The sequence below is a fragment of the Dromiciops gliroides genome, chromosome 2, assembly GCF_019393635.1.
Source record: "Dromiciops gliroides isolate mDroGli1 chromosome 2, mDroGli1.pri, whole genome shotgun sequence".
Classification (NCBI taxonomy): domain Eukaryota; kingdom Metazoa; phylum Chordata; class Mammalia; order Microbiotheria; family Microbiotheriidae; genus Dromiciops; species Dromiciops gliroides.
Window position 1 is genome coordinate 2,399,972 of NC_057862.1, and position 26,425 is coordinate 2,426,396.

A 26,425-nucleotide genomic window follows, 5' to 3' on the forward strand; every position below is an offset into this window, starting at 1 on the left:
AAGGGAAGGTAAATTAAAGGATGGATTAGTCCTAAGCACAACAACTCTAAGGATACATAAATATATTTATAGTATGCTTGTGGGTTGTTTGTTTGTTTTTTGAGGTAGCCAAGTATGGGAATCCAAGGATAGCACTCATAACTGGGGAAGTGCTAAACAAGTTGCAGTACCTAAATGTCATTGAACATTATTGTCGTCTAAGAGATGATAAAGGAGGATGGTTTCAGAGAGACCTGGGAAGGCTTGTATGAACTGATAAAGAGTGAAATCAGCAGAACCAGGAGAACAATGTGCACAAAGATAACAATATGGTAAAGACTAACAACACTGAAAGAACTAGGAACTCTGATCAGTATAAGGACCTACCATGATACCAAAGGACTAATGATGAAACATGTCACCCACCTCATGATAGAGAAGTGATGAACTCAGCCAAATGAGACATTCCAATGGTTTCTTAATCAGCCTTTTCTCAGTTTTTAATGCCGAGCTCTACAACTTTTGACACCATGGATCACCCTCTTCTTGATCATGTCTTTACATTTCTGTGATTCTTCCTGTTCTCTCTCCATCTGATTGCTCCTCAGCAGCCTTTAATTGATCTCAATCCAGGTCCTGGGCATTAATGGTGTGTACCCTCCAAGGCTGGTCCTGTGCCCTCTTCTATCATAAACTATTTTGCCAGGGGCTTCATCAGCTCACGTGGAATTTGTTTTCATCTCTATGCTTATTCTGAAGTCTGTTGATCCATAACTTCTCTACTGACCTCCAGACCTACATCTCCAACTGCCTATTGGAGAGCTTGAACTGGGTGTCTTGTAGATACCTTTTACTCAACATATACAAAACCCTACTCATTGATCTTTCTCCTGCAGCCCTCCCTTCTTTTTAGTTTTTCTATTACTGTTGAGGGTGTCATCCTCCCAGTCACCAGGACATTCTCAATTCCTCACATTCCGATCACTTCTGTCCCATCCAGTCTGTCAACTAAACCTTTGCAACATCTCTTAAACAGATTCCCTTGTCTCCTCAGCAACTGCCAACACCCTGATGAAAGCCTTGGGAAGGCAAGATTGCCTTCACCTCTCTTGAATTCTGCATTACCTACTGCTCTGTGCGTATCTCAAACTCAGCAAACCCCAAACAAAACTCATTCTCTCTCCCCTGCCTCCCATCACCAGCTCTCATTTGTTCAATGATCAACACTACTCAGAAGCATTCCAAATCTCTAACCTGATCTAGTCTTTCTCTTAAGCTCCAGTATTGTGTCACCAATAGCCTTTCAGACATTGACCACTGGATGTCCCACTAGAGACGTCTCCAATTCAACATGATCAATCCAGAGCTCCAGCCCTCTTTGGATCTTTCTATGGAAGACTAGACTATCCTTCCCAAACTTGGTGTCAGTCAATAGATACTTATTAAGCTCCTGTGATGTTCCAGACCCTATGCTAAATGCTAAGTAAATAAGAAAAAAAAGAAAAGACAGTCCCTACCTTCACGGAGCTTACAATTTAATGAAGGAGACAATAGATAAATGGAGATATACAAACAAGCTATAGACAGGATAAATTGGAAATAATCAATGGGGGGAAGGCATTAGAATCCTGAAGGATCAGGAAAGGCTTCCTGTAGAAGACAGGATTTTAGCCAGGACTTAAAGGAAACCTGGGAAGCCAGAAGGTGGCAATGAGGAGGGAGAGCATTTCAGGCATAAGGGGATGGACAAAGAAAATGCTTCAATTTGGGAAACAGAATGTCTTGTTTGTAGAACAGCCAGAAGGCCAGCGTCCCAAGATTAAAGAGTGTGTGAAGGGGCAGCGAGGTGGCGCAGTGGATAAAGCACTGGCCCTGGATTTAGGAGGACCTGAGTTCAAATCCGACTTCAGACACTTGACATGTACTAGCTGTGTGCCCTGGGGGGGGGGAGGGTATGTGAAGGTAAAATGTAAGAAGACTGGAAGAAGGGGAGGCTAGGTTGTGAAGGGTATGTCAGAGAGAAGATTCTGTATTTGATTTTGGGAGGCAGTAGGGAACCACTAGAGTTTATTAAGTAGGAGGGGGAGAGGGTTGACATAGATTGTGCTTTAGGTAATTGCTTCAGTGGACTGGAATGAGGAGAGACCTGAGGCAGGCAGACCCACCAGCAGATACTGCAATAGTCTAGATGTGAGGGGATGTATGTGAGAGATGTTACTGAGGTAAAGCCAACAGGCCTTGGCCACAGATTGGGTAAGGGGGTGGGGGGGTAGAGTGAGAGAGGAGTGGAGGATGACTTCTAGGTTGTGAGTCTGGGGGAGTAGATGGTGGTACTTGTTCAGTCATGTCCAACTCTGTGATGCCATGGACCAGGCCAGCATGCCAGGCACTTCTATCTCCCACTATCTCCCAATGTTCAAGTTCACATCCATTGCTTCCATGACACTCCTTCTCTGCCGGCCCCTTCTCCTTTTGCCTTCAACTTTTCCTGACATCAGGTTCTTTTCCAGTGAGTCCTGTCTTCTCAATATGTGGCCAAAGTACTCAGGCTTCAGCTTCAGTATTTGGTCTTCCAGTGAACATCCTGAATTCATTTCTTTAAGTATTGACTGACTTGACCTCCTTGCTGTCCAGGGGACTCTCGAAAGGCTTCTCCAGCACCACAGATTGCAAGTCGATTCCGTAGTGCTCAGCTTTCCTTATAATCCAACTCTCACAGTCATATGTTGCTACTGGAAAAAACAACAAGATAGCTTTGAATCTATGGACCTTTTTCAGCAGGGTGATGCCCTGCTTTTTAGTCTGCTGTCCAGGTTTGCCATAGCTTTCCTTCCAAGGAGCAAGTGGCTTTTAATTTCTTGACTGCAGCTGCCATCTGCAGTGATCTTTGAACCCAAGAATAAACAATCTGACACTGCTTCCATTTTTTCTCCCTCAATTTGTGAGCAAGTTGCCATGATTTTAGTTTTTTGTTTTTTTGTTTTTAATGTTAAGCTTCAAGCTAGCTTTTATATTCCCCCTTTCACCTTCATTAAGAGGCTTCTTAATAATTTCTCTGGGGCAGCTAGATGGCGCAGTGGTTAAAGCACTGGCCCTGGATTCAGAAGTACCTGAGTTCAAGTCCGGCCTCAGACACTTGACACTTAATAGCTGTGTGACCCTGGGCAAGTCACTTAACCCTCATTGCCTGAAAAAAAAATTCTCTTCACTTTCTGCCATCTGAGTGGTATCATCCACATATTTGAGATTGTTGATATTTCTCCCAGCAACCTTAATTGCAGCTTCTGAGTCATCCAGCCTGGCAATTCACATGATGTGCTCTACATATAAGTTAAATAAATAAGGTGACAACACACAGCCTTGTCATACTTCTTTTCCAACCTTAAACCACAGTTGTTTCATGTTTGGTTCTAACTGTTGCTTCTTGACCCACAAATAGGTTCCTCAGGAGACAAGATGATGTGGTACTCCCATCTTTTTGAGCATTTGCCCCATTTTCTTGTGATCCACACAAAGGCTTTAGTGTAGTCAACAAAGCAGAAGTAGATGTTTGTTTTTTTTTTTTTTCCTGGAATTCCCTTGCTTTCTCCATAATCCAGAAAATGTGGCAATTTGGTCTCTAGTTCCTCTGCCTCTTCAAAAGCCAGCCTGCTCTTTCGGTAATTCTGACGTCACATATTGCTGGGTCTTTTTTTTTTTAAATAAAAGTATTTTATTATTTTCCAGTTACATGCAGAGATAGCTTTCAGCATTTGTTTACATAAGATTTCCAATTTCCAATTTTTCTCCCTCCCTCCCTCCCCCCTCCCCCCAGACAGCAGGCAATCCGATATAGTATATATATATATATATATATATATATATATATATATATATATACACACACACACACACACATATACATAAAAACATTAAACATATTTCTGCATTAGTCATGCTATAAGAGAAGAATCAGAGCAATAATGAAAAAGCTCAAAATAGAAAAACAACAGCACCAAAACCAAAAGAAATAGTATGGATCAATCGGCATTCATATCCCATAGTTTTTTTTTTTCTGGATTTGGAGAGCCTTTTCCATCATGAGTCCCCTGGAACTCTCTTGTACCATTGTATTGGTAAGAAGAGTCCAGTCCATCACAGTTGATGATACTGTGCACAATGTTCTTCTGGTTCTGCTCATCTCACTCATCATCAGTTCCTGCTCATCGTTTCTTACAGCACAATAGAATTCCATTACATTCATATACCACAACTTGTTCAGCCATTCCCCAACTGATGGGCAACCCTTCAATTTCCAATTCCTTGCCACCACAAAAAGAGCAGCTATAAATATTTTTGAACATGTGGGTCCTTTTCCCTTTTCTATGATCCCCTTGGGAAAAAGACCCAACAGTGGTATTACTGGGTCAAAGGGTATGCACAGCTTTATAGCCCTTTGAGCATAATTCCAAATTGCTCTCCAGAATGGTTGGATCAGTTCACAGCTCCACCAACAATGCATTAGTGTTTCAATTTTTCCACAGCTTATCCAATATTTATTATTTTCCTTTTTTGTTATATTAGCTAACCTGACTACCTTGTAGAATCTTAAGTATAACCATGACAGCATGTGAAATGAATGAAATTGTTCTGTAATTTGAATCTTTTCCAATCCAGTGGCCACTATTTGAATTTTCCAAATTTTCTGGCATATTGAATACAGGATTTTAACAGCATCATCTTTTAGGGTTTTAAATAACTCAGCTGGAATTCCTTCACCTCCACTAGCTTTTTTTTTTAAAGCAATGTATCCTCATATGTAATAGGGACATTTGAAGGGAGACTGGATTTTGGGGAACAATAATAACTTCTATTTTGGACAGTTTGAGTTCAAGAGGTCTACTGGATGTCCAGGTGGAGATGTCTGAAAGGCAGTTGGAAATGCAAGATAGGGCTTCAGCATAGAGATGGTAACTAAAGTCATGTGAGCTGATGAGATTCCCAAGAAATTGTAGGGACCAATTTTTAATTGGGGAGTCTTAGCTAGGCAGCTCACCGCAATATTGGGGCAAGGAAGGAGACCAGCAGCCTCCCTCAAAACAGAGCAGGATTTATTTCACAAGAACGAACTTAAAAAAACACAAACAGGATCAGTAGGATCAAGGGAAAGGAAATAAAATGGGGAAAAGGGAAATTATACAACCTGAACACCACCACCGCCCAAGAATCAGCTGAGAACACATAGCAGAGTCATGTTGCCTTCCAGCTTCAAGCTAGAAAGCCGGAAAACCACCCTTCTTCCCAGCAGACCCCAGGCTGACCATACACAGCTCCCAGCCAATGGGATGGCAGCTCTGACAGTCACATGATTTAAGGGAGGGAGGGCTGTGCAAGGTCACCAACCTCACTCTCTCCTCCAGAGCCATCTGGGACCAGTGCATCAGGATGACTGGACACGGCCCAGGATAGTTGAGGCAATTGGGGTTAAGTGACTTGCCCAGGGTCACACAGCTAGTGTCTGAAGTGAGATCTGAACTCAGGTCCTCTCAACTTCAGGGTCGGTACTCTATCCACTGCCCCACCTAGGCAATAATGTGTGAAGAATGATAATACCCTCTTCAAATCTGCATCAGGGAGTTGAAAGGCCCAGGCTAGACCAGTAGAAAGTACTGCCAAGCTGGAGGGTTTCCCAGGATGGGCACAAAAGCTCCCCACTTCGATCCACGCCCCTGTCGGCTTCTGCAGAACTCGTGAGAGCCTGCCCGGAGAGCTGGGTTCCAGTCCTTCCTGGCTCACTGACCCCGGGCACGTCACTTCACAACCCTGTATATTGCAGACAAGGTGCTTTGGGCCCTGTCCCTCTAGTCCAGTCCTTAGCTCCCTTCCTTGGGCAACCTGCTGAGGACCGCAGAGGAGACCGATTTCCCTACCCCAAGGCCCTGTGTCCAAAGCATCCTGCCAGGCCAGGCAGAGAGGAAACATTTCTCCTTGTACACCTCCCGAGGGTGAGGAGGGTCAGCACTAGTCTTCTGGACATTCCTGCGAGCCCCCACGATGCCCAGAAGGCAAGTGAGTGTGGGAAGGACCAAAGGGGAGACTCTAAGGGTGGCCTCCGGGCTGTGGGGGGTCCTTTAGGAAGGTCTGATGTGAAGAAGACCTAGAGAAGTACCTCCCAAGCGGGGAAAGGAGAGGCAGAAGCCCCATACCAGGGAAACCCAGGATCCACCAAAACACCATTGCCAACACAAAGCAGGTGCCATTGAGGTATCTACAGAAGGAAGTCCCTAATACTGGGAGGTTCTTCTTGAACTAAAAAAGGAAAAAAAAACCCAAAACCCTTCCTGCAGACTGTTTTCTCCAGCAGAAATGCCAAGAAGTGAGACTCTGGTTGGTCTTTAATTACAAATGGCCACACCAAGTAGATGCTAATTAAGCCTCAGAACATTTCATGTCAACCCCCCTGAAACAGCAGCCAAAGACCCGGCCAAGCAGGCTGGCTGCAGTTTAACAAGGCAAGAGATGAAATGCCCAGAATACCGTCAGTGGCTCCCCTTCTCCGACTACAACACTACTTTTTAAGATTAATGTGATGGGGGCAGCTAGGTGGCACAGTGGATAGAGCACTGGCCCTAGAGTCAGGAGGACCTGAGTTCAAATCCAGCCTCAGACACTTGACACTTACTAGCTATGTGACCTTGGGCAAGTCACGTAACCCTCATTGCCCAACCAAAAAAAAAAAAAAGATTGTGATGGTTGATTTCACAGGAATTCATGTTTTAAATAAAATATGGAAAAATGTCCAAATACACAGTGAAGATTCAGTTAAACATTTAAAATTTATTAAACTTTTTGATCAAAATAGTTGAACAATTATATACAATCCCATTGTGTTAGTACCGAAATGTTAGGAACAAGGTGGCCCACTGCTCCCACGACCCAGCTCCGCACCTTAGGACTTGCTAACAGCATCATAAACCAGGAGCTACAGGAGTAAGAAGGACTTCCTTTAGTCTCCATTTCTTACCAGCTGAAGGGGGGCTCTTGGCATGGGTCCAGCTACACAAATGAGGTCAATGAGACACACCTTCACTTGGACTGTGAGCAGAATTCACAGCTCCTGCCCATGACATGGGAGGCACCAAGTCATGATTCTAGTTTATTCTGGTTAAAACCCCTGGCAGTATTTCCAAAGCACCTTTTATTCCCTTAATTAGCCTTGGGACATCCTGATTCCTCACGCCAAATGATTTGCTTGCTAATGAAATCTTTGCTCATTCATACGGATGGGTTGGCCTAACCAATTCTATATGCTGGCTTGAACTGCAATATGAAATTCAGCATGCAGATAACTGTACCAATATTTTAAACAGCATTTCCCTTCCCTCCCACCCCTGCTCCCAAGTACTTAAAAAAAAAAAAAAAGGCAGTGAATACCAGGCATCCCAACTGTGGCAAATCGGGCAGACTAAAAACCAGCTCTTGTGAGTGTCAGAGCAGCAGCAGGTGCGGTCACCGGTGGCTCTAGCCGGCTTTCTCCTCCTGGGGGTGGGGGTCTCCCAATGAAGGCCTCTTCGGCTCCTGGCTGTCTGACAGCCACACAAGCAGCCACACAACACAAACCCACGGCCCCGTGGGGGGTGGGGAGCACGTCACACAGCACTGTTGTTCTGTCAATAATTCAGGACAAAACTAGCCACAGCTTCCCAGCAGGAGAACTTTGCACAAATTTCAAATAGTGCAATACTAGAAAAGAAGAAGACCGATTCATACTTCCAGCTTTAAAAACACTTTTTATAGTTTCTTATTTTTATTAAGTGGTTACACCAGAAGGTGTGGTTAAGTACAGTGAGAGAGTAAATACACATGAAAAGCCTGCTGCTGGACCCAGCTCAAGGCCTACCTCAGCATACAATGGTAAAACCACCGCGAGCCAGATGGAGGCCCGAGAAGGAATGTTCGGATGGTCAGAAAGCATGTGCTAGGTTCTGATAAGCCCACCTCTTACAGCAGAGAGAAAGAGGGAGCTCGGACGTTTCTCTGGAGGGTTGGATTTTTGGTCTATAACTGGGAAGGGAGGCTCCGACGTCAATAAATACATTTATTCTGAATAAAGGCCTTTATTGAGCACTGTCCACCAGCCTGGGCAGGCAGAAGGACCCCCTGAGCCCCAAACAGGCTAGCGTTTGTCCTTTCCCCCTCGAGGGACGTGAGTGCATCAGTGTTCTTTGAACGGAAAAGCGACCGGGCTTCCCGAGGCAGGAGGAAACCAGTGTCCGCAGCTGGGCCGAGCGCCCTTAGTTGACTTTGTCCTGGAATATGTACAGGTTGTTGGTGGCTGCCACGGCAATGATGTTCTCCAGAGGGTGCCACGCCGTGTGCAGGATCTTCTTATTAAAGTCCAGACTGTCCACACTGATCTCGTCTTTCTTCCTCTTGCCTCCAGCACACACTTTCCGAGGTTTTAAGATGGCCCGAGGCTTGCTGCTTTCTCTCGATGCTTCCAAAGTAACATCCCTCCGTGTGCTTCTGTCGAACATTCTGAAGAAATTGTTGTAGGAGCCGGTCATAAGGGCGCTGGTTTTGAACAAAAGAAAGGGAGATTCTCCTAAGGCACTGAAGAGCCCAGCAGATGCCGGGCCTCCGGCCATGACCCTGCACACACAGAGTCCCCAAGGGGCCCCCTCAGGCTGTAGCTCAAGTCAGGAGACCTCGAATCAAAGTCTCAAACTCTCATACGTTCCAATTCTATTCAAGGGGCATGGGGGACCCACGGAGTACAAGAGACTCATTTTTATGTCCTGTCTGACTTCCCCAGCAGCTAGTCAGGCAGTGTTGCTGATGTACAATGAGTCCTGGCAAGGCAGTGCAGGGCAGCAAACAGGCCCTGAAATCGAGGCCTCCTGACACATCCTGGCTGGGAGACCTTGAGGAAGTCATTTCCCCCTCGCTATTCTAGGCAACTCTCCAAGACTATCCCAACCAGCGGCCGGTCTAAACCCTGTGCCACGGAAAGAGGCGGAGGAGCCAGGTGCAAATGCCCGCTGTCTTCGTGGAGCAGGATGGGCAGGTGCTTTCTGGGCTAACAGAAAGGACTCGAGCCATCTCCCCTCTGGGTGCCCACCCCTGCACCTGGGCCCAGGCAGCCGCACGGGTCTGGAGGCAGGCAGGTGGCCTAAGACCCCCAACGTCTGCCCTCCGCACAGCGGGCAGTCCCCAGGACCCGACAGGAGCCCTGGGGACCTTGACTGTTCCCCAGTTGGGTCAGAAACAGAGAGTGGCTGTTCCCCATGCATTCTCTCCCCCAGGGCCGATCTGGCCCCACATACCTGTCGGAGCCGTTCCAGCAGCATTCAAACTTGTCAAATATGCAGTCGTTTTCGTAGAGAGAACAAAGCTTGCTCCGGAGATATTCGTGAACCTTAGAACGAGAGCGCGTCTGACGTTACGTTCAGCTCTTAAAGAAAAGGCAGGCTTCACACTGTGCCCTGCCTCCTGCCCGCCCCGCCCCCACCTGGTATGTCTCCACAGGCCTGGTCTCCATGTTGAGATCCCACACTTTAACGGACAGGTAATCTCTCGTCATCATGTATCGGCCGCCGTGACTAAACTTGACATCAGATATCGAAGAGATGATTTCTGAGAAGAACGACCGACTGCTGGGGTCTTCAGGTTCTTCAAAAACTGGAAACACAAACAGCAAGTGCATTCTCAGGGGACCCTTCAGGAGCATCCTGGTTACAGGGGCACCGTCAAGGCCAATCGGTGCTGGGCTGTGGTTTGGCTCGAACCATTTACTTTAGGCGGGCTGTCCTGCCCTGCCCTGCCCTGGCAGCACTGACTCAAATTTAAAAGGCTTTTGTTTCTCTGGCTGGCAGCATCAGGCCCATCTGACCCTTTCACATCCAAGCACGAGTATTAACAGGACCTCATGGGGGCGGCTAGGTGGCGCAGTGGATAAAGCACTGGCCCTGGAGTCAGGAGGACCAGAGTTCAAATCCAGCTTCAGATACTTGACACTTACTAGCTGTGACCCTGTGCAAGTCACTTAACCTTCATGACCCCACAAAAAAAAGAAACAGGACCTCAGATTCATAATTCCTGCCCCTCCCCGCACCCCCCAACCAAAGAAAGATGAACAGGGCTGTCCTTGGCAAATGCATTTGAGTCTTGGGCAAGATCACCAAAGAATCTGTGATTCTTCACTCAGGAAACCTGGCTAACACTTAATAGGGAAGTCTGAGGAAGGTGGTGAAGACAATCTGAGAGCCCAAGATAAATGTCCAAGGCTGAATGTGAGCCTGGGTTACCTGGGCTACAAGTCCAAAATGCTAAACCCTGGGCTGTTCTGCATCTATGGCCGATACAAAAGATGAGTGGAAAACCAGAACTTAAAACAGGGTCCACTGGGCTTTGGCCACACTCTTCCAGGCCCCTCCCACACGCCCCATCAATGGGTAGATGTTTGGCTGGGGTGTCAAAGGACATTGGAACTACCACCAATTTCAGACTGTGCTCGAGCCAAAGGCTGTGGGAAAGATCCTGTAGGCTTCCTATCACCGGTCACTGATGGCTCATCAGGACCATGAGCTCATGGTCTCCCCTCCCAGGCGGGAGGAGCTGTGGCATGGCTACCTGATGCTCCCAGCACTCGGCACAGCGTGAGTATAAAAGGCACACAGATCTGAAATGGATCTCTCCTTAGACGGTCATCAGACCACCTGCTTGGGCTGACATCAAGTACCCCTTTCAGCAGCCTCACTTGCAGCAGCACCCCAGCCCCTAAGTGTCGAACATAAACCCGGTAACTTCTTTTTTTTTTTTTTTGGTGAGGCAATTGGGGTTAAGTGACTTGACCAGGGTCACACAGCTAGTACGTGTCAAGTATCTGAGGCCGGATTTGAACTCAGGTCCTCCTGACTCTGGGGCCGGTGCTCTTTCCATAACCTGGTAACTTCTAAGCACTCCAAAGCCTCATTCCTCCAATTTGAGTAAAGTTGCTTCCCAACAGTCGGAGCAGAGACTTCCTGACTGGGCGCCCATTTGGTGATGAACTGCAGCACTTCTGGGAAGTGACACTTACAATTCATTTACAAATGGTGTCCTCACGTAGACACAGACTAACAGTCATGTAGTGACACCTCTTTGGTTAAATTATGACCCCTAAAGAGAAGCACTGGAAGGAAAAAAGGGTAAGTGACTGACAATATTTAGGAACCACTGGGCAGTAACACATCGAATCCTGTCCTCCTCTATATGTCTTGCAGACACATTCTATGGAAAACACAGACCACTGCCCTCTCCTGTCAAGAGTTCTGGAAATCCACTGCTTCTCCCTCCATAGCTCACTGTTAGCCCAACACCAATCATGTGCCAAGAAGATAGTTTTCACTGCAGAGATTTCTTTAGGTCTCCTAAAAAAGAGGCCTCATTCCTTCTGGCTAAAAATCCATCTTGCCTCCCCAGCTGGGGCTTCATTTAATTGAGTGGCTGGAAACATTAAGTGTTCCCTTGAATTACAACATAAGCAGCTCAGTTTGGGAGGTGAAAATGGTCACAAGTAAAAGGCACTCAGTCAACCTGACCCCAGGGCCTAAGATATTAAGGTAGAGGTCACCGAACGGCCTTACACCGGCCCCAGTTCTCAGATACCTGTGATGAAGCGGGAGATTCTGGGATGCTCCAAGCCTTTGCCCCATTATTTCATATGTATGAAAGAGAACAGAAAGAACCCCAAGGTGAGCAGCCCCCTCCCTCACACCTCCAGCAGCCACTCACACTTGGAGTGTCGGTCACACAGGGCTGAGGAGCGCATGTCACACAGCCTGATTGTTCCTTTGCTGCTGCTATAGACAAACACATTGCACTGATGCGGGTGGAATTCGGCGGCAGTAATCACTTCGGTCAGCTCTTCCATGTTCACAGGCTTAATGTCTACAATGTCTGCAGGCGCACGGTTAAGGCAAACAGTCGGGCATGGGCAGTAGCCTGACCGTACTCACACCGGATGGAAGCCCGCCAAGCCCCCCCTTCCCCAGGCCAATGCCGGTGGCTGTAGACACCACACACCTACGCGGCCAGCACAGCAGCCACTTTCCCTCTCGCTCCCAGGAGGATGGAGAAGAGCCCACTGTTTCACAGCCTCAGCAGATGCGAGCCCAAGAGAGCAAGAAGAGACGCCTAGGGAGGGAGCAAGCTGGAAGCTAAGGTACAACCATGCACACCCTGTGGCCAAGCAAGAATGGTGGTGGAGAAGGGGGTGCCACACGTGGCCACGTCATCGACTCTGGATGGGGTGGGAATGGCGAGGGCCAGGCAGCATCAGAATGGCCGGACAAGGGGCCTCTGGCACAAAACGAGCAGCTGGACACGGAATGCCTTCACAACACACTCTCTGCTTCAAAAAGCATTAACACTAGGCTGATGGCCCAGGACCTCGGGAACCAGAGAGCCCTGGGCTTCACCCTTTATACCTTCTGGCTCAGAGACCTTGGCTGAGTCCCTAAACCTCATGATGCCCCAGGAGCAGGGCCCAGAAAGAAGATGCTGTGGGTGTCGGATGGGATAATATAGCCCCTAAACAGAGAGCTACAGTAACATAAAGATAACAAGAACCTAAGACCAGCCCAAACTGTGGAAAAGTCACTACTGACCGGAAGAGACAAACAGCTGCATGGGACAGGCACTATTTGAATTGAGCTTTATAGGAGGCCAAGCAATTCAGTAATGGAGAGGACATGCCCAAAGGAAGCCCCCGGGCTATGAGCCTTGAGGAGGGTCAACCACGGCAAATTAGCATCTGCGATGACCATCTAAGCCACAGACCCAGCCCCCGTCCCGGCTGTAGAGAGTATGCTAGAATCAGTGGTCGGGAAGGGGCCACTGGGGCCCGTGGTGCAAACTCTACTCATCACACCCCTGAGGAGGTGATGTCCAGCCTCCACCTGAGTCCTCGGCCATTTCCCGAAGCTCCTTCCTATGTTGCTGACCTTGCCCTCGGGGGCCAAACACTGCAAGTCGCTCGGACCCTCATGCGGCAGAGTCAGGGGCTCGGCACAGAATAAGGTCGCCAGGAGCAGGGAGAGATGCCCAGATCACCGGAGTCATCAGGGTCCGACAAGACGCAGCTTCTAAATGCTCGATTCCCCCAAAGAACTTTGGGGAGAACACACTCCTCCCCTGCCCCATTTTAGGGGCAGGCAGGCCTTGAACCCACGCCTCCTTTACTTCCTCCAGTTGTCCGCATGGGCCTCCTTCAGGCTCATCCTATGTCTGGTACAGGGAGCTCTGCAGCCAGCCCACAAGGATGCTCAGGATCAATTAGCAAGGGGAGCCCCAAAGCCATTGGAGGGTGGTCCTGAGATTCCAATGAAAGCCTCCACCATCTGCCCCAGAGGGACATCCCTTCTGTGTGCCCAGCACAGCAGAGCTCGACTTGACCCCCTTCACTGCTGACCTCTGCTCAGCTCGGCGGTGCAGAGGCCTGGCCCTGGGCCGGTGCAGTCCTCTCTCTGAGGATGATCGCCACCTCGGCCGCTGTGCCCTTGTCTCTCGCCTGGCCCGGGCAGGAGAGCTGGACGGTGGCTTCTTTCTGAGGAGGGGTCCCTGAGTGCTGGGAGCACTGTCTCTGTGGCAGAGAGCCTCCTGAGCGGGCTGACTGGCTGCAGCCAATGTCAAGCACACTGCTCTCCTCAGAACCCACCATGGGCAAAGTCTGTCCTTGGGACTCAGAGGCAGCCAAAGGATACTAAGGGAAGAAGCCCATGGGGGAAGGGGGGGACTGTCAGGGCCGGCTGTCTCTGAATCCACGGGAGAGCCTCCCTTCTTGCTTCACGGTGACCGGCCCTTATCCACACACTCTACTCACAAGGCCGGGGAGAGGCCATCACCCCTCATCTTCATAAGGCTTGCAAAAGGAAGCAGGATTCAAAGCAGGACCAGAAGACTGGGTGGGAACGGTTGGAAGGGAAGGGAAAGGAGGCAGAGACACAAAGCCTGTCTGAGCAGGCAGGAGCAGCAGGGGAGGCCCACCTGCACCATGGCCCCTGGTGGAGCTGCCACCTGCATGGGGCATACAAGCCAGGGAAACCGGATTGAATCTGGCAAGGAAGGTCAGGCATCTAGCCAAGGGGATCAGAAGGGATCCCTGAAGGGCAGAAGGTGGGCAGGGGCCGATCAGAAGACTAAGGCCCGCAGAGGCTCCACAAGTGGACCTCTGTCACATGCTAGTGAAGCATCAGAGACAACGTTCAAATCCAGTGGCTGCTTCCCCTAGCCCAGAGATCCAGGGCCAGCAACAAGCATTCAGTAGGCACCTACTGTGTGCCAGGGGCCTCGCCCAGGGCCACCCAGTCCCAGGTGTCCAACCCAAGCTCCTGACTGTGTCCACTGCGCCATGCTGGGGCCAGATTTCTCACTGAAGAAGTTTGACTGGAGAAAAGGAAAGAGGAGGCCAAGGATCACACAGGATGGGATTCCAGACTGCAGGACAGTCACCTGTCGCACGTGTATTTCATGCCTATGGGGGCACCGGGAAGAGCCGATGTCAAATCTGACTCCGCATTTGCTCTTGTGTGACCCTTGGCGAGCCCTTTCCCTACAGGACGGGTCCCTCCCCCACTCAGCCCACGCTCTCACGCACACCACGTTGGTTTTGGCCCAATGGCCTCCTCTGTTCTCCCACATGGTGCTCCATCCCCATGCCCACAATGCTCTCTTGGCTTTGGCAGGGACCCCTCAGAATTTCTGACCTCCTGGATGCCTTTGCCCAAGGGCCCCCTTGGGCCGGCACCTCACCCTACTCTGGACCAGCTGCCCTGGTACTGAGTGGATGCTCCTGGAGGCCAGGGCCCAGCATACAGTAGGGGTTAAATAAGTGCTTCCTGATTAATGGCATAAGAATGTTCTGCCACAGACTGTCTACTTGAGGACTGTCAAAACACAAATAGGATTCCACTCTGGACACCGGCACCGTTTCTTTTCAAAGTCCTCTTTAAAGGACTAGCTTGGGTGACTTCAGGCCTCCCAAGTGAGGGAAAGCCCTCCATTAAACAGGCCGGAAGCTTTTCTGACCCTTCGTCTTAGAGAGTGGCCTGAATGTAAATGACCTGCCCTAGGCCACAGACCGGATCTGAAGCCAGTTCCTGCTGCCCTCAGAGCAGCAGGAAGTTACCAGGAATCACCCCTGCCCAGTGATCAAAGGAGCGCTCGCTCCCCTGGCACAGCGCTGACTAGTGGGGGGACTGCCCCAAGAAGTACACAGAGCTCCCCCGGCTGAACGCGGCTCCACACGGTTGGGAAAGCCTGGATTTGTGTGGAGCTTTGTGGTTGTTGGCAGAGTAACTAAGGGGTTCCCGTAAGCGTCCAGATTGCTGGGCTCAGGCTGCGAGGCCCATTCGATCACTGGCTGAGGGCTACGCTCCTCGGCCCCAGCCTCAGCCCCTCCCACCCCGGGGCAGAGCACTCGAGAAGGGTACTGAAGCTTCTGTCTGTGATTTCCAGGTGCCACAGATTGATTCTCAGATCGTCGGCAGAGAGGTACGTCTCATGGTCGCTGTTTACAGAAATGGAGTTGATGTGATAGGTGTGCGCATTCGCGAATGTCCTCCGGGGACTCGCTTCTACCATGAGGTCCATGGGCTTCAAGATGGGAACCTACAAGGCAAAAAGGGGCACGGGTTAAGGCAGCGTGCGGAAATGTCCCAACAGCCCAGAAAACAGCCACAATCCCAAAACAGGCAGCAGACCAGTGGAGAGGGCTTTCTGGGGATAGAAGCAGAGGGCTGCGCATCAAGATGTTCCCAGAAACGGTGCCGGCTAAGCGACACCTATTGTCAGCCCGATGCTGCGGGACTGGAGAGAAGGAGCAAACAGCCCCCCAATTCGGGCTCCCGTGACTCAAAGCCCCAATCCTGGGTGGAGGGAAGAAGCTAATGGGGCCCATCTGGGGCGCCACTTCTCTAGTGTCCTAGCCAGAAGATGAAGGACAAGGATCTCCGTCCTGTCACCCTTCATCATCATCAGCTTTACCTCAGGATAAACAGATAGAACCCAAGTTGAAGGGTCTAAAGCAGCGCCAAAAACTCAAACCCAAAATGCACATTAAAAAAAGAGACACCAGCAGGGCAGCAGCAGCAGCAGGGGCAGGTCACGGGAGTGCCCGGTGACTGCCGGGCAGGGCACCAACGAACCGAAGCGAGAGGGACAGTCTGGCTGTGGGCGCGTCACAGAAGTGCCCGGTGACTGCCAGGCAGGGCACCAACGAACCGAAGCGAGAGGGATGGTTTGGCCGTGGGCGCTCTCCAGAGGTGCAGTGAGAATCCCTGCCAGGTCCAGGTCCCCTCTTCCAGAGGGCTTCAAGCAGAGGTCAGAAAACCGGAGCCAGAGACTCAGGGACGCCTGGGAAGCCGTCACACACGAAGGGAGGCCGTTCTCTCTGCAGCAGCCAGCCACAGCCAACAGCATTTACACACACTACATCGTTAAGCTACTTCCACTGACTAGACCCAGTGCGGCAGAATTCAGCCTGTGACCCACGGAGGAACCGCTCACTGTGCTCCAGGCATAATTTGCACGGCAGCAATATAAGGCAGAGAGGTGTGAGTGTCTTAGATGAGGGGGACAAGAGAGATGAAATGGGCCCAAAGGAAGGGTGGTCAGGGAACAGATGAAGCTTCTGGGTTCCGATTCTGCCCTGGTCAGTCAATAGCTCTTCAGCTGACCTCAAAGGACAGTAACACTTGGACCAAGAGAACAAAGAGAAACTAATACTAACTTGGTGGTTTATTGTTTTTTGGCAGGGCAGTGAGGGTTAAGTGACTTGCCCAGGGTCACACAGCTAGTAAGTGTCAAGTGTCTGAGGCCCGATCTGAACTCAGGTCCTCCTGACTCCAGGGCCGGTGCTCTATGCACTGCAGCGCCACCTAGCTGCCCTCTAACTTGGTGGTTTATAACAGAAGGGTGCACTGCTAGCTTTCCAGTTATCCTGGGAAGCACAGGCTGCAAATCTAAGGAAAACTTGTTTCCTTAGACATTTATTTCTGCCTTGGTTCAGTAAAATGGAAGCTAAAGGACGATTCTCAAGCAGGATGATGACAAAGTCCTTTCCCCCCGCTGTCTCCTAAATGCAAACATCACGCGTGTAATATGCAGGCGCACACACAGCCTGAAAGGACAGTGGGGGGAGGGGGCATCCTGAGAATGGAGACGGACACAGTGTGGCCATGGACAGAAGGGGTCGGCACATGGACTCCAGGCCTTGGCTGCTGCGAGGAGAAGCTTTGCGCTTGGAGTCCACCGGAGGAGAGCGCACTTGAACAAGAGCACACTACCCAAAAGCACTAACACAGCTCACTTCCAATCTCCTTAGAGAAATCCAGGCTGAACGAGTACCGTTAACGGCCACACTTGCAGGTCAGTTAGATATCTGCTTCACTGAAAACTCTGCCCTTTGAGGGGTCTTAGAGTACTGACTCTTACCTACCCTGATCCAGCATGACCTGGAGAGAAATCTTTCATCTGGAACGGATTTCCACACACCAACACCCTAACTGGCCTTCTCTCCTAGAGTGTTTTCCGTCTCAATACATCTATGGGACCAGCCCTGGGGGAGAAAGCTGGACAAGGCCAGCCCGTATAATGAGGGGTGGAGATTTGTCCTGAGGGTCCTTCTCATCACTGATGCCTTTGTGCCAGACACCCCCCAAACCAGAAAACACACGTGATGCTTCCTTATTCCTTTCCCAGAATGGTAAACACCTTCCTCTTTCACTCTCAAAACAAAAACTAGTAAAAATGAGATTGTTTCCATTTTGGGGGGGGGGGGCAGGGCAATGAAGGTTAAGTGACCCGCCCAGGGTCACACAGCTAGTAAGTGTTGTGTCTGAGGCCGGATTTGAACTCAGGTCAAATCCAGGGCCGGTGCTCTATCCACTGCGCCACCTAGCTGCCCCCAAGATTGTTTCTTAATATAAACAAAGGAATATGGGTTTATTAGCTGGAAAGACGTGAAGGAGCACACTGTAACAAGACCCCCCAACCCCCTATCCTCTCTTAGGAGGAGGGAGGTCTGCAGCACACCTGGCCTCCAGCGCTGCTTCGGGCCCAAGGGCATCGTCCCCCTGCTGCCAGGGTGGAGCAAAGAGGAGATTCTGGTCGGGTGGAGTAGGGGCTTGAGCAGCCTCTGGGCTTAACTGAAGGGTTTGTCAGACCTTCCTGCCAGCCACACGTCTCTGTTCCTTGGGGAGATGCTGCCGGCACAGTGAGGAGCAGCCTCCCTCCAGGTCACCTGGTGCAAGTCCAGTGCTGCTCCCTCACCAGCCCCGAGCTTCCTTCCAACTTCTGAAGGGCTTGTGACCAGCCAAATTCATGCGTTTTTGCAGTGTTAGGACCTCGTTCCACAGAACAGGAACTGGGACATAAAATCTTGAAGGCCCCAGCACAAGTCAGGCCGTTTAAGTCGTGAACAAACTACCTTTAACCATCCACATGAAGACACCCTGGAATCTTATCAATTCAAATCAGGGGAAATCTACTGCTGACCCTTAGGAACAACTCAGGAGCCCAGCCAGGCCCAGAGTGTCTGCGTAACGTAGGGCAAACGCTTCCGGTGATGGGAAACCCCTACTCTCTCAGGCAGCCCCTTTCACAAATTCTGCCATCTCTTCCTTCACAGACACTTTCTGAGCTCTCAGGCTGTCCCAAGAGCATTTGATTTCTCCTGTTTCCTGTTGCCTGCAGCTGGCATCCCAACATCCTCTAGGAATTCAACGGCAAGAAAGGGTCAAACGTGGCAATGGGTGAAGTGAAGGACAGAGCCCTCCAGCAAGGCTGGCTACCGCCCACTTCCTAAATCACCCACCAGGGCTCAGTTCACTCACAGCACCTGAGTATGAAGGGATGCCAAAGCCATCTGGCCCAACCCGTGACCACCTTGTCGATCACTAAGCATTTACTAAGGGCCAGGCATCGGGGGCACAAAAGCAAGAATGAACCAGCCCTGTCCCATCCCCGTTACCCCCAGCTCTGAGTCTACTGGGGATCGACACATCATGAGCATAGGTAAGTACAAAGAAGATGCACAATCAAAGAACCTCTTTGGTGTGTGGTCTGTGGGTCTCCAGCCCTCCGCCATGCCAACAACTTGGCAGCACTGGCACTGTCACCTCACTGTGGGAGTCCCTACTTCTCCTTCGACGCCATCTTCACAAACGGGCAGAGCCCAGTCCAGCCCAGCAGCCCTTGTCCTTTCTGACTGGGACAAAGGCCACATTGACAAGTAAAAGGGAAACAGCATCAGAGACAGGGTCAGTAAGGAGATATACCCGGAGTGCGGTGATTCTGAAGGGATCTCGGAGTCTCCCGTCTTCATCTTTCAGGTTATACCCCTCTGCTCTCTTATCCCGCTCACTTATTTTCCATAATTTTATGGTTTTATCTGAAAAGAAAAGGTCTTATTCTTTACATGCAGATGAGACACTCACATTGATCACATGAATACGAGGCTCCTGCCACCCCAAACTCAAGCCCAGGGAAGGAAGGAGGGAGGAAGTGTCTGTGTCTGGGACCATGAACCTGCTCTCCCTCCCAGGCTTAGACAGTTTGTAATTTCTGTGTATAGGGAACTATAAATAAATCTATCTAGGACAAGGAATACTGTTTCAATATTTTTATCCTGTGACTAATCCCATTATCGCCTCCCGCTCATCCAATGATTTTCTGTAAACTGAGCTTAGAGAAAGCAGCAGGCGAGGGAGCTCCCTCCCGCGCTCGCCAGCTCGAAGCCTTACCGTTCGTAGACAGCAGGAAGTGAGCGGCGTTCTGTTGCGGCAGCCACCTAATCTTATTAATTTTTTCCTCAATTTCTAGACTTTTCAGATAGTCAAATTCAGGTTCGTGACTTTGAAAGGTACTGTAAACATTATATTCGCCCCTAGCATGAGGACGGCTTTTATTCTGAAAGGAAAACATGACAGTTGTTTTAATGTCCAGTGAGAGGTAACATTTACTATATAATCTATGAAGTCAAACAATCCCAAATAAAAAGGAAATCAAAGAACAGATTACAAGGGACCTGTGATTTCATTGGTTAAAGGGAACTCCCCATGAGAAAACTCCTCTAGCAATGCAGGTGGGCACCTTCTTGGCATGGCCAGTCAGCCAGTGTCAGTCTTCCTGCCTGAGTCAGGTTCTTTATCGTCTTGGCAAGGGATGATTAAGTAAAAAACAAAACAAAACAAACCCCCCCCCAAAACCCCAAACCACTGATATGCAAATATCACTTAATTTTATAAATGTAACAAGGGCAATTATTTTATTTGGTCCTAATTATTACTCACTCTTTTTTTTTTTTTTTTGCAGGGCAATGGGGGTTAAGTGACTTGCCCAGGGTCACATAGCTAGTAAGTGTCAAGTGTCTGAGGCCGCATTTGAACTTAGGTCCTCCTGAATCCAGGGCCGGTGCTTTATCCACTGTGCCACCCAGCTGCTCCTATTACTCACTCTTAACCAGGAAACACCAACCAATCAACATTTCTTAAGTGCTGACCATGTGCCTGGCACTGTGCTAAGGGCAGGGTGATTCAAAAGGAGGACAAAACCAGTCCCTGCCCTCAGGAAGCCTACTATCTAATGGGGGAGATAACAGGCAAACAAACCAGCATAGATGCTAGATAAACAGGGAAGGGGGGGTAGTGGGTGGGGGATGGAAATGGAGGAGGAAGAGAAGTTGGAACAATTTTTTTAAAAAATTGATGTTAAAAATAAAACAAAAAAGAGAGTAGCCTACAAAACTTCCCAGTGATGCCCAAGTCAGATTAAAATATAACTGATAAATGTTGAACAAAATAAATATACAATAAAACAGAAAAAACAAACAAACAAACAAAAAACCAGGGAAGGGGGAAGGCGCTGGAATGAAGGAGGGCTAGGGAGCCTTCCTGTAGGTGGGGGGCAGTGGTCAGAGCACTGGGGCATGTGGGGCAGCCAGAGAGACCCCAGAGCCGAGCTGGCCAGGAGGCCAGCGTCACGGGCCAGAGGACTGTGTTGGGGACTATGGTGCCAGAAGACTGGAGAGGGCTCTTAGAGGGAGCAGGGAGCCACCAGGGTAAAGCCTGAAGAGGACCTGCTCCAGACTGGGGGCAGGGTCAGAGGAGAAAAGGAAGTGGAGTGGAGAGATGCTGCATGGGTAAAATCAACGTGGTACCATGTTGGTTATGGGAGGGGCAGGACAACTCCTCCCCACTGAGAGCCTGAGGGACTGGGAGGAGGGCTGGGAATGGGGAGGACTGAGGGGAAAAGAGGAGGAGCAGAGTCTGGACTGAGCTGTCGATGGGCCACCCAGCAGGAGACATCTGAGAGGCAGACTTGAGAAGGCGAGGCGCTCTGTCTGAGCACAGTTATACGTCTGCAAGGTTTCAATACAATATAGTAGAACGGAAAAGTAAAGATAGAAGACGCTTCAAAAGCGTCTCACTACTGATTCAAAACTGTGCTAATAAACTCCAGGGGATCGTCCAAAACAATTCTGGAAATCAGTGAAACACGCAGCAGAGTCAGAGGCACCTGGGGATCTCTGGGCGCACACACTCTTGGACACCCCAAATGTGTAAAGGTCGACATTACCAGCAATATTCCTTCCTGACTTGTCCACCTTGGGGATTACTGGGGCTAGGGTCTGACCCGAGCATTCAATCAGCAAACACTTACCAAGTGTCTGTGATGATCCAGGCGATGCGCTACCTACCACACGTAAGGCAGCTGTTTATCTTTGGAAATGACTAAAATGCAGCGGCCTCAGTGTGTGTGTGGGGGGGGGGGGGGGGGAGGGGGTGGTGCTGGTGTTGGGAAGAGCACTGAGAACCCACGACTGTACCGAGTCTCTGGGCAGGGAGTTGCTCAAGCCAATGAAATCACAGGCCAGCACCAAGTGTAACCAAGTGAGGGCACGTGTTCCATCACAGCCTCCCTACCTCCTTGCCATGTGTGTCTGTCAGCTCGGACAAGGCAGCTGTTTTAAAAAGAAGGGAGCTCCCAGCCCATCTTCCTGCCAACCGCAGGACTGCTCTCTCTGAGCAGTCAGGCACGCCCCATGGAACACCGGCTCTGGTCCCCATGCCCACGCCCTCCCTGCATTGAGCGTGGCCTCCACACCTCCTTTTCTTCATCTGTAAAATGGGGTTTCTCCTACCTGACTGCCTACCCCTGTCTCCAGGGTTTTCTCTTCTGCCTGAGGCCCTGGGGTCCTGTCCCTGCCTCTATCGATGTCAACCATGTGCCTTCTCTGGCTTTCTCCTGTACTGGGCCATGAGCCCCTGAAGATGTGGGGCTCTGTGCAGCCATCCTCGGCTGCAGTGCCTGCACACAGCAGGCACACCTGCCAGCCCCACCACTCCAGGGGCTCCTGACCAGGCCGTACCCTAGCCTGTCCCTGGGCACACTTTCTTCCCTCCTCCTGCTGTGACCCTGCGCAGCTGCTCCTGGCCTCCTCATTCACCAGCCCGCCTAAGCTTCCCGGGCACCCCGCTCCTGGCTAAGAGGCGCTCATCATCACTCCCCAGGCTGCATGGGCTCTAGTGATTCCTACCCCCACAGGTTCCTGTGGCAAAGCCCCCTCAAAGCTTCCTTTCCTGCTGAAAATCATCATCATGTATGTTTTCGGAGGAAACTCCCCTCAGACAAAGCTATCCTCTCCTCACTGAGCATTATTTGTGGGTACAGACAAGTTCTGTCCCTGATGTTGCCCGTCCTTTCTTTTGTAAAGTGGGCTGTGTGTATTGTCCCTTAGCGCCTGGTGGTGTGGGCCTCAGTTTCCTGATCTGTAAAAGGAGGGGTTGAAACAGAGGCGCCCGCTGCTTTCCCCACCAGGAACCCCAGGATGTAAGAGCAGCATTTGCCCAACACGGCAGAGTGGAGTCCTCTGCTGGTGAGGCGGGACAGAAAGGGGAGCGGGGCCTCTCTTTTAAATGGGCCTTGGTGCTGTCACTAAAGGACCATCCTGAGGTGTAGAATGGGAAACGGTTTGTGCACTACAATAGTCTTGTCAGATGTCTCTGCTTAACTGTCTTAAAAGTAGGAAGAACTATACAGAGGACAATGGAAAACGGTTATGTATTTAAAAAATAAAAATAAACCAAGGGCCTTTATCCTAACACAGGCAAGAAGGAGGGAGGCCCATCTCTGTCAGACGAGATTGTTTTCAACATTTCGACAGGCAGGTTTTCAAGGATCCTAACTTGAAACACCTCACGGTGGCAGACAGTAAGAGTGTCTCGAACTTTCAGCCAGGACGGTTCTTCTGACCATGAACAAAGCAAAAAGGAGAACTTCCTTTTCTGCTCATTGAACACTTTGGCAACATGTAGATGCAAGGAGCAGGAGGCTCTCTTGAAGAGCAGGGACCACCGTGCGAAAGCCAGCAGGCCGCCAGGTCCCACTGAATAATGGGACACAGACCAGCACCTGCGGCAGGGATTCCTGGGGTGCCTGGGCTGCCAGGCCATGCCAGTTCCCTTATTTTTAAATTCTCTGGGGGAAAAAGTTTTGAATAATACAAAAAACATGTAGAATTTGGGGAGTGGGAACATGCACATGACAGGTTCCTGCTAGAGGAACACCCCAGAATGGCCCCTAGCGAGAAATGACACCGGGAACCAAAAAGCAGGAGTACACGCATGTGTGTGTGAATGTGTGTGTGTGTGTGCGCCCTAGGACACAACAAAGAAGGACTCCCATGTAAGTGGCTGTGGTCGAGGACAGGGGTGGGCATCGAATGTCATCAGGCAGACTGTCCAGTGGCCTGGAGACGCCACGTAAGGTGTCCAAACCTTAGTGTTCAGCTACAAGGAGGCAGCTGTCTCCAAAGGCACAGGGAGCGTGCCTGGCCCACGAGGCAGGGGAGGGCTTTCTGAGAGCTAGAGACCGCCGGCTCCCTGGCACTCTCTGCCCTGTTGGCTGTGTCCCTCCCGCCTCCCCGCGCTGGTGACATCATCGAACGGCTCTCCTACAGCTTCCCGTAAGCGAATCCTCGCTGCTAGCAGGGGCGCCAGCATTGACTGCAGAACACAAACACATCACCTTCTTCTGCAGTTAGAAGACTCCTTTTGGGACTCAAGGGGAACCCGGCCCCTCTGGCCTCCGCACCCACATTTGCCATGCAGAGCAGATAAGGGGGTAGGGTCAAAAGAGCTCTCGGGAAGACCCAGCATCCCCATTTCACCCTTGGTGCCAACTGGGCCTTTGGGCTCCCTACCCAACAAAGAGATGGCTGGACACCAGCCCCACCTCCCTCGCCAGCCTTTTCTTGGCTGGTACCAGCTGGAAAAGACCCTCCCTCCTGAAGCTGGCTCAAGAGGCCAGAGTTTAAAGGAAGCTGGCTACGCGTACTTGCGCCCACCCGCCCTGCTTCTCCAGGAAATACGAGGAGCTCCCGAGAGACGAGATGGGTCCAGGGGTGGTGCTTAGGGAGGTGAGATGCATCCCTGGAAACCATGCGCTGCCTCTCCCCTTCCCCCGAGGAAGCAGGGGCAAGGGCCGCTAGGGGCTGCTGACCTCGGCTCTTGCTCGGGGCGGGGGAGGCAGGGCCGGGTTGTCCCGCCCCCACTCGCTGTCTTTTAGCTGCAGAGTCCCTTTTCTGCAGGAAGTGCTGCACCGGCCCTGGTAGCACGGAGGGTCGGCTTCAAGAGCCACTTACAGGAAACTGCAGACCGAGCCTCCTCTGATATCCCAGGCCAAGCAGCTTCAAGACCAGCACCGCCATGCATGAGCTAGGCAGAAGAGAAGACAATTACTGGGAGGGGCCCACAGGGAGATCCCCACTTGCTCGGCTAACCTGGCAGGTGGCGCAGGGCCAAGCCCCGAGCCAGTCCAAGGCCACTGTGCCCGGAAAAGGCTGGTACGATGCTTCTCTGAGGGCATGAGAAGCACGCCACAGAACAGGAGTGCCAGCAACCACCCTCGGCTCGTCTAGGTGGAGACGTCTTGGTTTTGACACAAGGACTGGGAGAGGTCACCACTGGGTGCTTGCTTCAGGGCTCAGCTGACACTTCCGTACACTTTAGGGTATAGGAAGCATAAGCATTTCCATTGCTATTTTACAGATGAAGAAACTGAGGCTCAGCCAGGCTGGGACCCCCAACCGAGCACAGTCAGCACACGCACACGCGCACGCGCACGCGCACACGCGCACACGCGCACACGCGCACACGGTAAACCTGCTGCTCAGTCATTTCACTTGCGTCTAACTCTTCCCCCATAAGGGGTTTTCTTGGCAAGGGTACTGAAGTGGTTTTCCATTTCCTTCTCTGGCTCATTTTACAGATGGGGAAACCGAGGCAAACAGGGTCGAGGGACTTGCTCTGTCCTTTCTCTTCCCCTCCTGCTCAGGTCCAGTACACGGTGCTGAGTCACACCTCACTTTTTTTTCCAAGTTAAAAGTAGCCTACTCAAGTATTAAATAGCTGTATCCTGAACATCTCGCTGTAGAAAAATGCTAAATTTAAGCATCTAGAGTAAGAAAATGGTGGGTGGGGGGGATGGGGGGTGGTATGGGGAGATTACAACCTCCAAATGAGTACAAAGAAATGAAGAATTCTTGGAATGTTTCTCGAAGAATTCTTTCAACCTTCGACTGGACAGACCAGTGTGCCAGGCTCGGACTTGCTTCCATGTAATGTTGGCACCATGTGAAGTAACCACATGTGCTTTATGGCTGTGTCACTCACCTCTTGTTCCTTCTGAAATATAACCACTCTGCCGCCCTTGTCTCCAGTGGCAAGAAGGTCTCCAGAGTAATTAAATTCGACAGTTGAAATGATATCAGCTGTTGACAAAACACAAATACAAATTACACAATGTATTTTGGAGGAAAAACAAATCAAACCCAATTAAAAAGTCCTCAAATGATGGTGAGGAGAGATCAGACTGAATGGAAGAAGCGACAAGCCTCTTCTGCCTTATTTTCTAATGAACTTCATGAGCCCCATGGACATCCTGCTGAAGTGTGTCCGCTGTGATGATCCCCGTGTGTCTCACCAGTACTAGGGCAACGAGAACCGTCTGGAGCCAAAAGCCCAGAGTGGACATGACAGGGGCCGAGAAGGAAGTTGGCCACAGTTTTCTAACTCTCCCTCTCCCCCACTTCCTTGTGGGAGAGTTCAATGGGCAAAGAACCCCGCAGCGCCACAGCACCAGAAGCGCCTTTGGGAACAATTCAGGGCAAGGCTCTTGATCTTACAGAGAAGGAAACCCAGGGACGTGTCCATGTGCTTCCTACCCAATTCGAGACCATTTCATGGGAAACTCTCTGAGGGTACAAGTCTCAAATGAAAGACATGCCCCCCCCCCCCAGTTTCTAGGGTTCCCTGCGGTACTGAGGTCAAAGTCTGGGTCCGACGCCCTGTTAGGCAGAGTGCAGCAACTGCACTGTGTGCGCTCTGCCCATGGCCTCCTAGAAACTCTGACTCACGGGAGATGA

At 50.6% G+C, this 26,425-nt stretch overlaps 1 protein-coding gene across 2 annotated transcripts in view; it reads right to left on the reverse strand.

The window, feature by feature from the left end:
- Positions 1 to 7,864: 7,864 nt before the first annotated feature.
- Positions 7,865 to 26,425, reverse strand: part of PPP2R2D (protein phosphatase 2 regulatory subunit Bdelta) — a 38,363-nt gene continuing 19,802 nt past the window's right edge. Inside the window, exons 2-10 of one of the 2 annotated variants that reach the window (XM_043982927.1) lie at positions 25,674 to 25,771; positions 24,644 to 24,716; positions 19,743 to 19,908; positions 19,278 to 19,390; positions 15,432 to 15,609; positions 11,734 to 11,898; positions 9,470 to 9,639; positions 9,285 to 9,376; positions 7,865 to 8,532 (exon numbers count right to left, since the gene is read on the reverse strand). In XM_043982927.1, the coding sequence (XP_043838862.1) occupies positions 8,253 to 8,532; positions 9,285 to 9,376; positions 9,470 to 9,639; positions 11,734 to 11,898; positions 15,432 to 15,609; positions 19,278 to 19,390; positions 19,743 to 19,908; positions 24,644 to 24,709 (1,230 nt within the window). In that variant the 5' untranslated portion in view covers positions 24,710 to 24,716; positions 25,674 to 25,771 and the 3' untranslated portion in view covers positions 7,865 to 8,252. The remainder of the gene's footprint in view (positions 8,533 to 9,284; positions 9,377 to 9,469; positions 9,640 to 11,733; positions 11,899 to 15,431; positions 15,610 to 19,277; positions 19,391 to 19,742; positions 19,909 to 24,643; positions 24,717 to 25,673; positions 25,772 to 26,425) is intronic. The other variant, XM_043982926.1, reaches the window with a different exon arrangement.